The sequence below is a fragment of the Beta vulgaris genome, chromosome 7 (genome assembly GCF_026745355.1).
Source record: "Beta vulgaris subsp. vulgaris cultivar EL10 chromosome 7, EL10.2, whole genome shotgun sequence".
Taxonomy (NCBI): domain Eukaryota; kingdom Viridiplantae; phylum Streptophyta; class Magnoliopsida; order Caryophyllales; family Amaranthaceae; genus Beta; species Beta vulgaris.
The window spans coordinates 18,154,383-18,167,802 of record NC_079208.1 but is presented as its reverse complement, the minus strand read 5'-3'; the positions used below and the strand labels follow the sequence as shown (position 1 = coordinate 18,167,802).

General features: G+C 35.6%; 1 protein-coding gene across 1 annotated transcript; it reads left to right on the top strand.

Annotated features, from left to right (window-relative positions):
• The first annotated feature begins 1,604 nt into the window (after positions 1–1,604).
• On the top strand, positions 1,605–12,398 carry LOC104898829 (hypothetical protein). Its single transcript, XM_010685939.4, has 9 exons — positions 1,605–1,746; positions 2,088–2,153; positions 2,891–3,017; positions 3,969–4,765; positions 7,653–7,826; positions 7,940–8,056; positions 8,798–8,977; positions 9,733–9,779; positions 11,825–12,398. The coding sequence occupies exons 2-9, from the start codon at positions 2,106–2,108 to the stop codon at positions 12,153–12,155; spliced, it is 1,821 nt and encodes a 606-aa protein (XP_010684241.1). The 5' UTR covers positions 1,605–1,746; positions 2,088–2,105; the 3' UTR covers positions 12,156–12,398.
• Positions 12,399–13,420: the final 1,022 nt, after the last annotated feature.

Below are 13,420 nucleotides of genomic sequence, written 5' to 3'. Positions count from 1 at the left end.
CATAATGCCTTACATAATATCATAGAATCAACATACTTTAGATCGTCTAATGCAAGACAACAACATACTTGCGCACCAACAGATAATATGGCTGAAACAGAAGAAACGAGGGAAAAAGACATTTGGAGTACTGAAAAAGGTTCCAATAAAACATGTACGAATAGCTCATGAGGTTGCTTTGAATTTAAGAAGAGATAGTAGTAGTAGAAGTAGGACTTAAGTCTGAAAAAACATTGGCCCTGTTTGGCATTGAGCTTTTTCAACAGCTTTTAGAGGTTTTGAATCCATTTTACAGTTTTGACCAGTCAAAACTCTATTACAAGTGTTTGGTGGCGAAAGGTTTGCAAAAGAGTTTAGGGGTCAAAACTCTCAAAACAAAAACGCCGCAAAATACAACGTTTTGTTCAGAGTTTTACAAAACAAAATTTTTGAAGACAATTTTACCCACTGTTAATCATTAGTAACCCAATGCAAAATCACCCACACTTCCACCACCAACACTTCCACTGAAATCCCCCACCGTAAAACACCACCACCAACCTACACTCGAAAAACCACCACCACTCATGATGTGAACGATTGTCGATTCTTGATGATGATGATTCTTGGTGAACGATTGCAGATGATGATGAGGTGGGGTTTGCACAGCTTAGTTTTAAGATTTTTTTTGAAGGGAAGTTTTAGGATGTGCAACAATAAGAAGAGAGAGCATGAGAGAAATTGTGAAAAAGGGGGGTTACAAATGTTGGTGTGTGTGGTGGGGTGGATTAGAACTTAGGAGGGGAATAAAAGATAAATTATATTATTATTAAATTAATAAAGATAAATGTCTATAATTGTGATTTTACATAATAAAATACTTATCAGCTTTTATCAAACAGCTAAGTGTTACCAAACACATTTATATAAACAACAGTCAAATACATAGTCAAATCCACTGAAAAAAAATTAAAAACTCTAACAGCAAACTCTAAACTCTAATCGCTAAACTCTGTTTGTCAAACATAACCCTTATTTTTTTTCTGACAACACAATAGATATCTATACAAATATACTAAAAGGCGTGCGAAAACAAGAAAATGTGCCATGTGGCGCTCCCGCTAGGGAGTTTTAGTTCATATAATCCATGTATATAAAAAATTGTGTAGTATAGGGTTTGAACTCAAGACCTCAAGTACTTATGCTAAAATTTTAACTACTAAGCTAAGTTGTATTTAGTGTTATTATCATAAAGTATTATATTAATAAATGAGGTTTTTTCTTACCCGGGGCATAGCCCGGACCTAATAATTAGTACTTCCTCCGTTTCTTTTTACTCGCTACACTTCTCATTTCACGGACTCCTAGGCAATTTTTGGAGAAGAGAGAGGTAGAGAGTAAAAAGAAAAGGGACTCATGTGGGAGGAGAGAGATAGAGAGTTTATTGCCCAAAAAAGAAGTGTAGCAAGTAATATGAAACTTTCCATAATAGAAAGTGTAGCGAGTAAAAAGAAACGGAGGAAGTATAAAAAGAAAAGGCGAAAAGCATCACAAAACCTGGCCCATCTTTCTAGCTTAGGGACCCTTGTATTATTCATGTTTTACTCACGGTGAAAAAAAAACTGTTCATCTTCCAAAGAATCATCAATCGATTAGTCTTCCAAAGAACTTCAACTGAAATAAAGTAGATAATTTACCCTAGTCGTATTCTAGCTTAATTACCCAACCCTCTCTCTCTGCCTCTCTCATCGTCTTACCAATTCCAAGGTCAGTGCTACGCTACCTTTTCTCTCTCCTCTTCCCCTTCCCCTTCCTCTTCCTCTTTCTGATCGTATCTTTTAAATTATCTTGATTTCGTATTTTCTGATCACAATATTTTTTTAATTTATGGGATTTGGGATTTTTGGGGTAACTTTCAATTGTAAAGATCACGATTAATGTTTGTGAATCACAGGGTTTGAATTGATCTTACTTCATTAAATTATACTTCTTTGTTCTTTAATTATGGGTTTCAAACAATTAATCTCGTTGCTTCAATAGGGTGGTCTCGAATTATCGCTTTCTACTGCTTTTTGATCATATTTGTGTGTTTTTCTTTAATTATTCAGGGTTAATAACTTTGGAGGATGGGTTTTAGTTCTGTGTACCAGACTTTGAAGGAGCTCTTTCCTCAGGTATTGACGTTATATCATGTTTTACTTGTTCAACTTTGTAATTGGTTGACAGTTGATTTGGTTGTATTGCTGGATTATTGATGTAATAGGATGTATTGTATTGAATTGTTAAAAGGATATATAAGTAATGCAGGTTCCACCCAGCTCGACGAATAGCTGTATGGGGTTTGTAGGTGATCATCTGTACTTTAGGGAAGATAGTCGTCGTTGATGAGGCAAATTTAATTTTAGGTGAGTAGGTGGGCTTGAAAAGAAAAAAAGAGTAGACAAAATATGGAGATTGAGCGAGAACGGATAAGGCAATATGGGTGGAGGGAGAAAAAGTAAGAAGAGATGTGGGGCTGGAGAAAAAAATTTGTGGAAGTTTACATGAAAATGGAAGTATGTAATTGATCTGGGACATCCATTTCAAGGAAGTATGTAAAAATAATATGGAAATAATATACTTCCTCACTTCTAAAATAAGTGAGACACCTATCTTAAAAAGCTCTCATATAAAAAAGAGAAGTGTTTCACTTATTTCAGAAAGGAGGAAGTATATTGTTTCTAGTTGGATTCTACAGAGGGTTACATTGTTTATTTTTTTTATCAAATTATGGGTTAATGTGCATCCACACTGTTTGGAGGATGAATTGGAAACATATAAATCCTTGCTATTGTTGGGATTACTTGCTACTACAGATCATTTGATGCTTCTGATGCTTTAGTTTGAGGTACTTTTGTTTTGGTTTTTGAAGGTGGATACTCGCTTATTAAAAGCTGTAGCTATAGAGCATGCAGAGGATCCTGATGGAGCGGTGGAATCAATTCTTATAGAGGTTCTTCCTTTCACCAGTGAGAAGTCTGACGTTGGTACTACCATTGGTAAGAGTGTGAATTAATAACCATGGAAAGTATCACCTTGTTTAAGATGGTTATGTTGTATGTATTATATAAGCAACCATAATTACAAGCATGTACCACCTCTGTTTCTTTTGAAAATATATACATTGAGATGCATCTTACAAGACTTCACATGACTATGCTTTTTCTTATGTATATGAACTACAAATGATGATGAAAGAGAAGTATGTGAAAGTGTCAAAGTACAAAGTGTGCAATTTACAAAAACAGGGAGGGAGTACGCAGTAGATAGTTGATTGATCTTTTTATAGGTGCTAATATTTTCAATTTTCATGCTGACGTTGTGCATCTTTACTTACAGTTTATTATGTTTCTGTAGTGTTTGGATCTGTGCTTGATATATCTTCTTTGGTATCTTGCTTTGAGTCCATTCTTCTTTTTAGATGGGTACTTAGCGCCTTAGCAGCTCACTTAGTTTAGTTGTTTTACCATTGTAATTGCCTTGAATGTTGTGAAGAGTCTTGAGTTTGTGGGTTAATTGAAGTGCATGGGCAGGCAACCTAACAGCAAAAGATCCCGGTCTATTTTGTTGGGAGATTGGTCAGGTAGGCATGATGGTGACTTGGTAGGCGATACTGCTATTTTTCTCCACATAATTGTTTTTACTAGGCTTTGTCCAGTTTTAGTTTTGGGGTTGTTATTTTGGTACTTATATAACCCTAAGATCATATATGAGCTCACCTGAAGCTTCTAGGGTGGGTTTAAGTTACATCGACCGAACCACAGTTAATTTTTGTTCATTCTTTCTTCTATGAATTACTTTCTCTTTATTTTTGCATGTAGACCACTTGCAAACTCTTAGAATTTTAAGAAGTAGCATTTAATTGCTTACAATCATCAAGATTTCTTGTCTGATTTAGCATTTAGGTTTTATAGATAATTGGGTTGATTTTGATAGCATGCTTCATGCAGTTAGAAACATCGGAAAGATTGCAGAAACACCCTCTCTGAGCTCTTCAATTCCGGGATTAGTGGAAGAAAAAGAGGCTAATGATACTCATCTGCTGAATGACACCCATAATAATGATGGTGATTCCTTAGCTTCATCGTTTTATGATGCAAATGATACTGATGATTTACAGAATGGAAACATCAGAATTGAAGAGTCGGTATCATTTACAAGGTGTGAAGAAAAGATTGTTGAAACTAGTCAGGCTGAACAATTGGTCGTCACATCTGGAAGCTTGATCGATGATAGTAGTACTGATGATTGCGTTCAGGCATTTGAGGATCATGAGGGTGAAACTTTTGTTCCTTCTCTTGATTGTCAGGAGAGAAGAACTGACGTGCATGTAGATAAAACTGATGACGCCTCTTCATCAACTATAAATACTGAAGATCGTGAAGCTGATGCCAGCTTAAGTAATCAATGGAATGTGAATCGGGATTGTGCTAAGGATGCTCCGGGCTTTGAGTACTGTCAGGAGCAACAATTTCAAAATTGCAACTTGTTGGGATCAAGGATTTATGCTGACAGAGCCTCAACATCTGTCACAGAGCTGGAAGATGAGAGTGGAATGCCCTTTTTTGATGCTGGTAATAAAGAAATGGGTAGCTACGTTGATGCTGACTTCACACACGAACTCCCCTTGACTGATCTTGGTGGTGCTGTGGGTGAGACTGCATCGAGCACTATAGTTACGCAATCTGGCCAAATATGTAGAATAAACTTGCTCGAGGACATTATTGAGGAAGCAAAAATCTACAAGGTATGTGCAGCTTGGTTTTTAGAAATTGTATAATTATAATTTTTTTTGTAACAAATTGTTTAGTTGACGGTGGACAGCAACTAACTGTAGTGAAGAATGCTTTATTTGATCTCTGGCACTCTGTAATGAACCCTTTCAACCCATGCAACTGTTTGTTGTAGTTGACGAATAAGCAAAGTTTTTGTCCCCAAGGGTCTCAACCATATACAGTTTGAACCTGGGGCCTGAGCTGTGGTTTCCTCTCCAACTTCCAGGTATGGAATCTGGGGTTAAATCCTTGTCACTGCAAGTGGTGGGAGTCTCTGAGATAGGGTAGGCCCAAGAAGTGATGCCTGTCCCAAAATAAAAACATTCTTGATCTGAATCATTAAGGTTGTCAGAAGTGCCATATAGTTACCGCCTTTTGTGCTTCCATCTCCCCCGCGCTTTATAACTTTTGAGGGCGCATCCCATTAATGAATGACCTTGATTGCTTTGCTCTAACTTCCCAAGTTTTCTCTTATTGGAAATATGGCTCAAATCCTGAATGTTGGTTTTCAGTGTCCAAGTTGAGGACAATTATCTGTATATTGGCACGATATTTATAGGAAACATAATTTAGCCCTGGATCATTGAAATTTAGTTTGGACTTGCATGATAAATCTTTTCTATATTGAGGCAAATAAAAGTTTGCGGTCATGCTTGTTGTGGTTATAGTTCCCTGTATTTTGTTTGTCGTGCTTATGTTGTGATATGTGCACTATGGATGAAAAGACATCATCGCACAATAGATGCATTTGGTAATATGATTCTGAATGTTTCATAAAGTTAAACTATATGGACAACTCTTTCTGCTTCATTTTTCGAGAAGAGTTCTTTTTGTATTTTTGTATTTTTGTCCATATTATCAAATATATGGTAATAGGATTGCAGTTGAAATTTATAATTATTTGATAAGAAAGATCACTCTCTTCTTTTCATTTCCCAAAAAAGCCATGTCTGAAGACTAAACAATGATGAAACTCATATTAATATAGGTCACATTTTATCCTGATCCATCTCAAAATGATAAACCACTTTCTAAACATAGTAAGTTAAACTTTGAATATTCTATGATACTCTTTAGGATACCATCGTTTAAGAATTAACAGGGACTATACCATGCATGATTGAGATATACTTCCTCTCTTTTTTTTTTTTTTTTACTTGCAAGATTTCCCATTTTAGGAAGTTGCATATTACTTGCAATATTGACATATTTGGCAATATATTCTCTCTTCTAGCACATGGGGTCCTTTTTTTCATGTCTCTCTATCTCTCCTCTCCTAATTTTTTTGTGCCATGCTCTGTTATTGCCGGTAAAAGAAAGCAGAGGAAGTATAATATAAAATGTTGAAGGATTATTACTGTATTCTAACTCAATTTCTTAATATGACTTCTATTAATGGGATCCTGTTATTGAGGGATGGGAGGCTAGTTGCTCCATTTGAATCTTGCTTGTGCTTTCTTTATTTTTCATAAATTTTTATTTACATTAGGATAAAATGAGGATCAAGGCGATGTGAGTCTGCTTTTAAGTTGGCACCTAAAATTCGAACAGGCCTGTCCCAGTTTTTGAATCTAATATATTGTTAGTTGTTACAATTATAGATATATGTAGTTCTGTTCTGTTGAAAGTACTTTCTGATCTATTCTTCTGGCCTTGATGGATTCACAAGCTTCCATGATTAAGGTTTATCCTCCACATCTAGGATTCGAAGGTAAAACCTACATCTCTGATTGAAAAAGAAATATGCTAAATGAAGGATTGAGTATCCGAGGCTTTAGCTTCATTTGGACTGTTGAATAGAGTGTAATTTTTTGTCGTGAAGTTGGGAAGTGTGACTCCCTGGCCTCACATGGTCTCCCTTTCTCATTTTAAGCATCATTCACTTTCTCTGCTCACCTTTTCTTTTCCTTTGTAGAGTGTAGAATGCAGTAGTTTTATACTACCTATGTTTTTTTTGTTGCAACAAATGCCTTTTTGCACAAATATTAAGGAAAGAGGAGAGAGCAAAATTTGACCCAATTGCCCATGCTTTTTGCATGTGGGGTAGGTAAAATGAGGATAAGATAGTCAAATTGCCCCAAAATCTTTACCAAGAAAGAAAATGTTACATCTAAATAAAAACACCTAAAAATAGAAATTGTTGCAATTTAATAAAAACAGACGAAGTACTTTATAGTACTAGTTAACATATCTGAAACTATTGCTTACAATTTTTTTTTTAGAGTGGTTAGGGGTGTATTCCTAATGTTTTGGTACTTAAGTATGCAATATTTTTACGGCAGTTCTTATGAACTAAATATGATGTAGGTATGAAATTAACTCCCGCCCCTGAAGAATTAACCTTGTGTTAAAAAATCTGATGTTTCTCCCCTCAAAATAAAATTAAACTCCACTGATTCCTCTCGCATGTATCGAGTTCAATTGTGTACCCTGAAACCTTGGATTTCAGTCATTCCTTTACACTGGTTCAGTGCATTCATTGTTCCTTCTTATGTAGAAGTTTCGTTTTCTAAATATTACTTCCTTTTCTCCCTATAAAGCACTCGCAATATTTGACATTCAACTTTGAGATAAAAATTATAAGTAAATAATATAAAAATATCTTTAAAGATGAATCTAATGGTATAATCTTCATCAACTAAATTATAAGAGATATCAGTTGTGAAAGAATATTTTCAAAATTGTGCTTGAGGGAGTAACTGAAAGCAAATGTAGGTGAAGGGATCAAAATTTATCATCACAAGCTTTCGGTTCATATATTAAAATTCTATATTTAAGCTATATTTTTTCCTGAGTATATTAAACTCTCTTTGTGCTTCTCTTTAATACTTTAAAATGATTTTTCAAAACATCATGCAGGATTCCTTGTTTACTGCAACGGAAGCAGTGCTCAAGTTGATTGAGGATGTAGAACATCAAGAAAAAGAGGCCGAACAGGCTAAAGCTGCTGCTGAGAGGGGAGGCTTCGACATCTTGGAGAAGGTGGAAGAAAGAAAGAAGATGCTTAAACATGCAAAGGAAGCAAATGAAATGGTACTCTGAATCTTAGAATAATTATGTCTAACGTAATTATCTAATTTGTAAGCTTTTTTTTTTATGATCGTAGTTTTGGAATTTATTACTCGTTCTTTTTATTGAACATTCAGCATGCTGGGGAAGTGTATGGGGAGAAGTCAATTTTAGCTACTGAAGTGAGGGAACTGCAGACTCGTCTTCTTGGCCTGGCAGATGAAAAAGACAAATCACTTGCTCTGCTAGATGAGGTATGCAAATATATATTTTTTATGCAAGATTTGTCTTTTTTTGGCATTGCTGGGTGATTCTTAGCATGTTTTCTTGACGGTATTGTCTAAAAGGAATAGTTGCATACATACAGTGCTATGACTGACCTTGTTGCATAATCAAATTTTTTGTAGGTTATTTTTAGAACAAATAGTACTTGTCTTTAATGAGGAAACAGTTAAGTATATTGATAATTCTTGAGTTCTCGTTAGAGCTTGTACTTTGCAAATTGTTTTTTTAGTCATAGCTTTCTCAAGGGTGGTACTGGACTACTGTCCCATAATAGGTGGTAGCAAACAAGATAATACGAGATTGATAATTGTTATATGGGGTGCATTCCATGAACCAAAGAGTACATCCTACCTACCTGAATTCACTTGATGGATTTACCTGAATGGATCAGGAAAGAGATTAACTTCCTTGATGAAAGGGAAACTAAACCTTGGGACATGCATATACCTCACTTGGACAGTTGGTGACGTAAATGATATGGTAATTGCTAGACTATTGGAGGAAGTCTTTTTCAGAATATTTAGTTCAGAGAAATTCTATATGTTGGTATAAATAATTAGCTTCTTGTGCTAAGTGAACTAAATAGCCTAGAACTAGAAGTGCTCCGAATATTGTTTATTTTCCAAATCGTATGCTAATGTTTGATACTTAGATTCACTTTTTTTCATATGCGTCGTCTAACTCTCTAGGCTCATTTATATCCTTCACAGATGCGAAAAACTCTCGAAGCACGATTAGCTGCATCGGAAGAAGAGCGGAAAGCAGCTGAGAAAGAGATGCTGGAGAAGCAAGAGATTGCAAGAGGTGCTCTGGTTGAGCAAGAATTCATCATGGAGAAGGTGGTCCAAGAGTCAAAACTGTTGCAGCAAGAAGCTAAAGAGAATGCAAAGGTAGATGCTTCAATTGAGATTGTTTTACGTGCAATGACACATTAATGATGGAATAATTGGGATTTTGTAGTGGATGCTTTCCTTAAAGGATTGATCTTCTCTTTTTTAATATATTTTTGGGCTTCTTTAATCTAGGCTAGACTTTACTATTGCATACTGTTTTGACTTTTGACTCTTTAGTGCTTTGCTCATGCATAAGCTTTAACCGAAGTACTCACTCCATCCCTTAATAGTGGCCACTGCTTCTAATGTGTTTGTGGCTTAAAGGCTGTCCACTTTACACTTTTTATTTTTTTTTAATAGGAGTCCACTTCATACTTCTAATGCATTGATAATTTTCCAATTTTCTCTTCATTATTTCTCTTTTAGCATTTCAATTTTACTTTCTCATTGGAGTTTGACCTTAATTAAAGCGTGCATTAACTTATCTAATATTTAGTTAGTGCTCTCAATAGTTTCAGAGATCTCTGTCTAGCCACGTAAGGTCAAAATGTTAGAATTTAGTTTCTATTGCCATGTAACTAAATTATATTAAGTCAATGTGCTTTAAATTTCAAGAAACTATGATTATGTGGTGTGATATATCTCATTTGACATACCAATCATTAACACAATAACAGTTATAGCTGCAATGTTTGTGTGCTCTCTCTCTCTCTCTCTCTCTCTCTCTCTCTCTCTCTCTCTCTCTCTCTCTCTCTCTCTTTCTCTTTAATCCTTTTGGAAGATTTTTGACAAGCTTTTCCTATTTTATTCAGCTAAGGGATTTCCTTATGGAGAAAGGTCATTTCGTCGATGAACTGCAGTAAGTTTTCCTGTGTTTTCTTATCTGTTAGTTGTGAAATTCTCCTACTCCTTGCTCTCCATAGCTAAATTAGTAACCAAACCGAGCCTCTTATTCCTATGCTGTTATTTTTAATTTTCACGAGCTTGTAAGAACCTTGTTTCAGTCGATATTTTCTTTCGTGCTTCCTTGTGGTTAGTTTGATTTACTTGTGTTAGAATATTTATGTTCATCTATATATCCCTTAAAAATAAAATTGTTCATTTACTTATATCTTCCTCTCTAGAGGGATGGGTTAAGGCCTTAAGGGAGTCCCTTGCATAGAGTGCTTCAATGGGGACTTGATCCTGGTCTCCTGAGATATTGAGTGGGGACTGTAGCAGTGTGCCAAACCATGCCCATGCATTATGGAGTTCTGGATGTTCGAGGATTAATTTGTGATGTATGGACCTGTACGGCTGTACATCTATATGACATTGCCAGAGCCCAGAAATACTGATAAGTAGGAGTCTTAGAACATGCCTCTCTATTGCTCATATGCAATACCGAGCAATACCATACCTGGCAGAAATGATATGCATGTATTATTTGGGATGCTTATCTGAGAGTATTATCACTTGTCACATCACATGGAAGTCAAATGCATTGGAATACGAATATAGGATGTAGGGGTGTAAGTGGATTGGACCGGATTGAAGTTTGCCCAATCCGAATCCAGTCCAAAGTTTTTTAAAATCCAATCCAAACTTTTTTTGAGTCAAGTCTAGTCCAAAAAAAATTTCTTGAGTCAGAATCCAGTCCTGTCCAGTTCGATTATTATATAATATATTTTTTTTTTGCCGATTTAGATTCACAATTTTTTCTCATGATTGTATCATTAAAATTTAAAGAATTGAACTCATTACCTCCATTCCGTAAAGTAAGTTACATACATATTTAAAGTCTAATAAAATGCACAATGCACAATGCATAATACAAAAGGCGCCAAGAGAGTTAAAGTAACTTTTGCCTTTTCAATTTTTACTTCTCACTTCAGAGTGTTGGAGGGTAAGTGCAAATTTGGCCCAGGCATAAAAATTAGAGTGGGAATGTTCAAAAGTCCAAAATTTCAAAAGAAAAATCTAAAATAATATTTTTTATTCGTTTTTTTTAGATTGAATTAAAATATTTTTCGGAGTGGATTGGACTTATTGGACTCCAAATGTGTGAGTCCAAATCCAGTCCAAGTCCAATCCAAACATTTTTCAGTCGAGTCCGACAAGTTTTGATTGGACTATATTGGACTCTGGACTTTTCGCAGTCCACCCACTTACACCCCTAAGCGTTTGCATGTATCGTCTGATAAGTAAATCGTTTAAAGGCTTGTGTTATAATTGCTAATGGAAAATACAATTCCTCAGCTGCTTGGAGGCCACATCCATAAATACCAGATTTGATAGCACTTGTTTTGTTAAATTATTCTACTTCTCACATAACTCATTGTAGATACAAATAATTCTGCTATTGGTTGATATCAAAGAAAACCAGTACTCAATTTCGTGATCTGTATCACCTGATCAAAATCTAACCTGTACCAAATTTACACGACTACCTAAAACTATAAGGAGCTGACCCTTGACTATGCATCTTGAAAAGTGGCCAGATTACTATTTTTGCTTAATTGTCATAATAAACTATTTGACATCATCACCTGAACAGATCAAAGCCAATGGGAAACTAAATTGATTGACTCATCACCCAAATATGACCAGATATGAATTGACCTGTATTAAACTTGATCTGAACGACTGCTTGCCACCTCTACTAGTACATCACTGCTAAAGTTCTCTATTAGGTTAGCATCTTTGATGTTTGTTTGAAGTCTCCTCTCTGATCGTTGGGATAAGGTTGCATACACCTCATCATCTTCATATCTTCTTTTTCACAATATTTAATCTAATTTTTTGTTCATTATCATGGGAGGAGATGGGGTCTTTTTTAGATTATACATTGGCTGTCTGCCAGACATGGCAGAGTTTTTCTGTATAATGCCTTACAAGTTATTTATATATTTGACTTCTGTGCAGGGGAGAAATCTCTGTAATTTGTCAGGATGTGAAGTCACTGAAAGAAAAATTTGATAAACGTGTATGTCTCAGTAAGTCTCTTTTCATTGAGCAGACGAGCTTTCGTATGGCATCATCGACTTCTTCAGTCAGGAGCATGACCTCTTCAGTCCGGAGCGTGGCTTCAGATTCCGCCACTGGGCATGTAGAGACACCCAGAAGGATTAGTGCAGCTCCCTCAGCTGAGTGTCAAACACCTAAAAGCAATGTTGGGGAGGAGGCTGATGGATCTGTAGTTACTACACATCACAATGACCTTTTGGACGATGACTGGGAACTTTTTGATTTTTAGAAATACCTTAAAATGCTGGAGCCACTTTGTGAATATTCGGAAATTTTGAATAAGTTCAGCTGTACAGAATTTCCTATTTAACTAGTTTGCTTTGGTCCCTTTTTGCTGCTAGCCTGCTACCTAAATTTGTAGATAATAAATTGCTAAGTGATCTTGTAAGGTATTAGTGATGTTCTTTTGATTGCTTTGAGTTCCTGTAAATTTTATACTACTATAAAGCTTGCCTTATGGTTTGCTTTTCAATTTGCCCTTTTAGAGCATGCATAATGGGGTTTTTGAAAGGGTTCTTCAACTAGCTCTTTAAGGAGAGAGAAAATAGAGAGTGAATTACCTAACAAATGGACTCTTGGCTGTGTGTTATGTGTATTTCCATGAAGACACTTTGAAAAGTTTCTTGGAGGAGATACGTCTGGGAGAATTGGAAGGTTATTCTTTATTGTCCCAACCAATTAATTGGCAACACATGGCACAAAGGACTGATTTTGATTCATTGACACGGGAACTATTTAGTCCATTATATAGTGAAAAATGAACATAAAGCTCTTTAATGTGTTTTACTGTTGTAGAATGTTACTCCCTCCGTTTCCTAAAGATCTTCCCACTTATTGTTCCTACAGATACCAAGGAAAATCAAGTTGTGTGGGGCATGGTGTGAGTAAAGTAGGAGAGAGAAAGGGGTTAAGATAAATAAACAAATAAAAAGGGGTTAAAGTAGGAGAGAGAAATGGAGTAAAATTGAATTAATAATGTAATGGTGGACCATATGATAGTGACATGAGAGGGTAAATAGGGAAATTTGTTTTGCCAAATAAGGAATAAAGCAAAAGTGGGAAGATATTTTGGAAACACCCTTAAACGGAAAGAGGGAAGATCTTTAGGAAACGGAGGGAGTAAATAATTGGCAATTTAGAATTGATATTGATAACCAAAAAAACTATAGTGTACATACTAAGAAAACCACCACAACACCAAGAAAACAAGCCTATGCGGAGGCATCCCCAATCAAGCCTACAAAGAGGGAAACAAAGCTAAACACAGCAAAGAAAACTGATCAATATACAAGAAAAGCACTATCTGCATCATTGCAGTTACAAGCCACTCTAAAGATTACATCCTTCACCAAATCATGAGGAGAGACACACACATCATCGATTTTTTTTTTTTTTTCCGTTGTGTCCAAACAGCATGGGTTGTTTCTATGAAAAGCATAACATATAGCCTTGAAATCCTTCCTTTTCCATGTGCTTTATTGTTAGTTTTCCTAC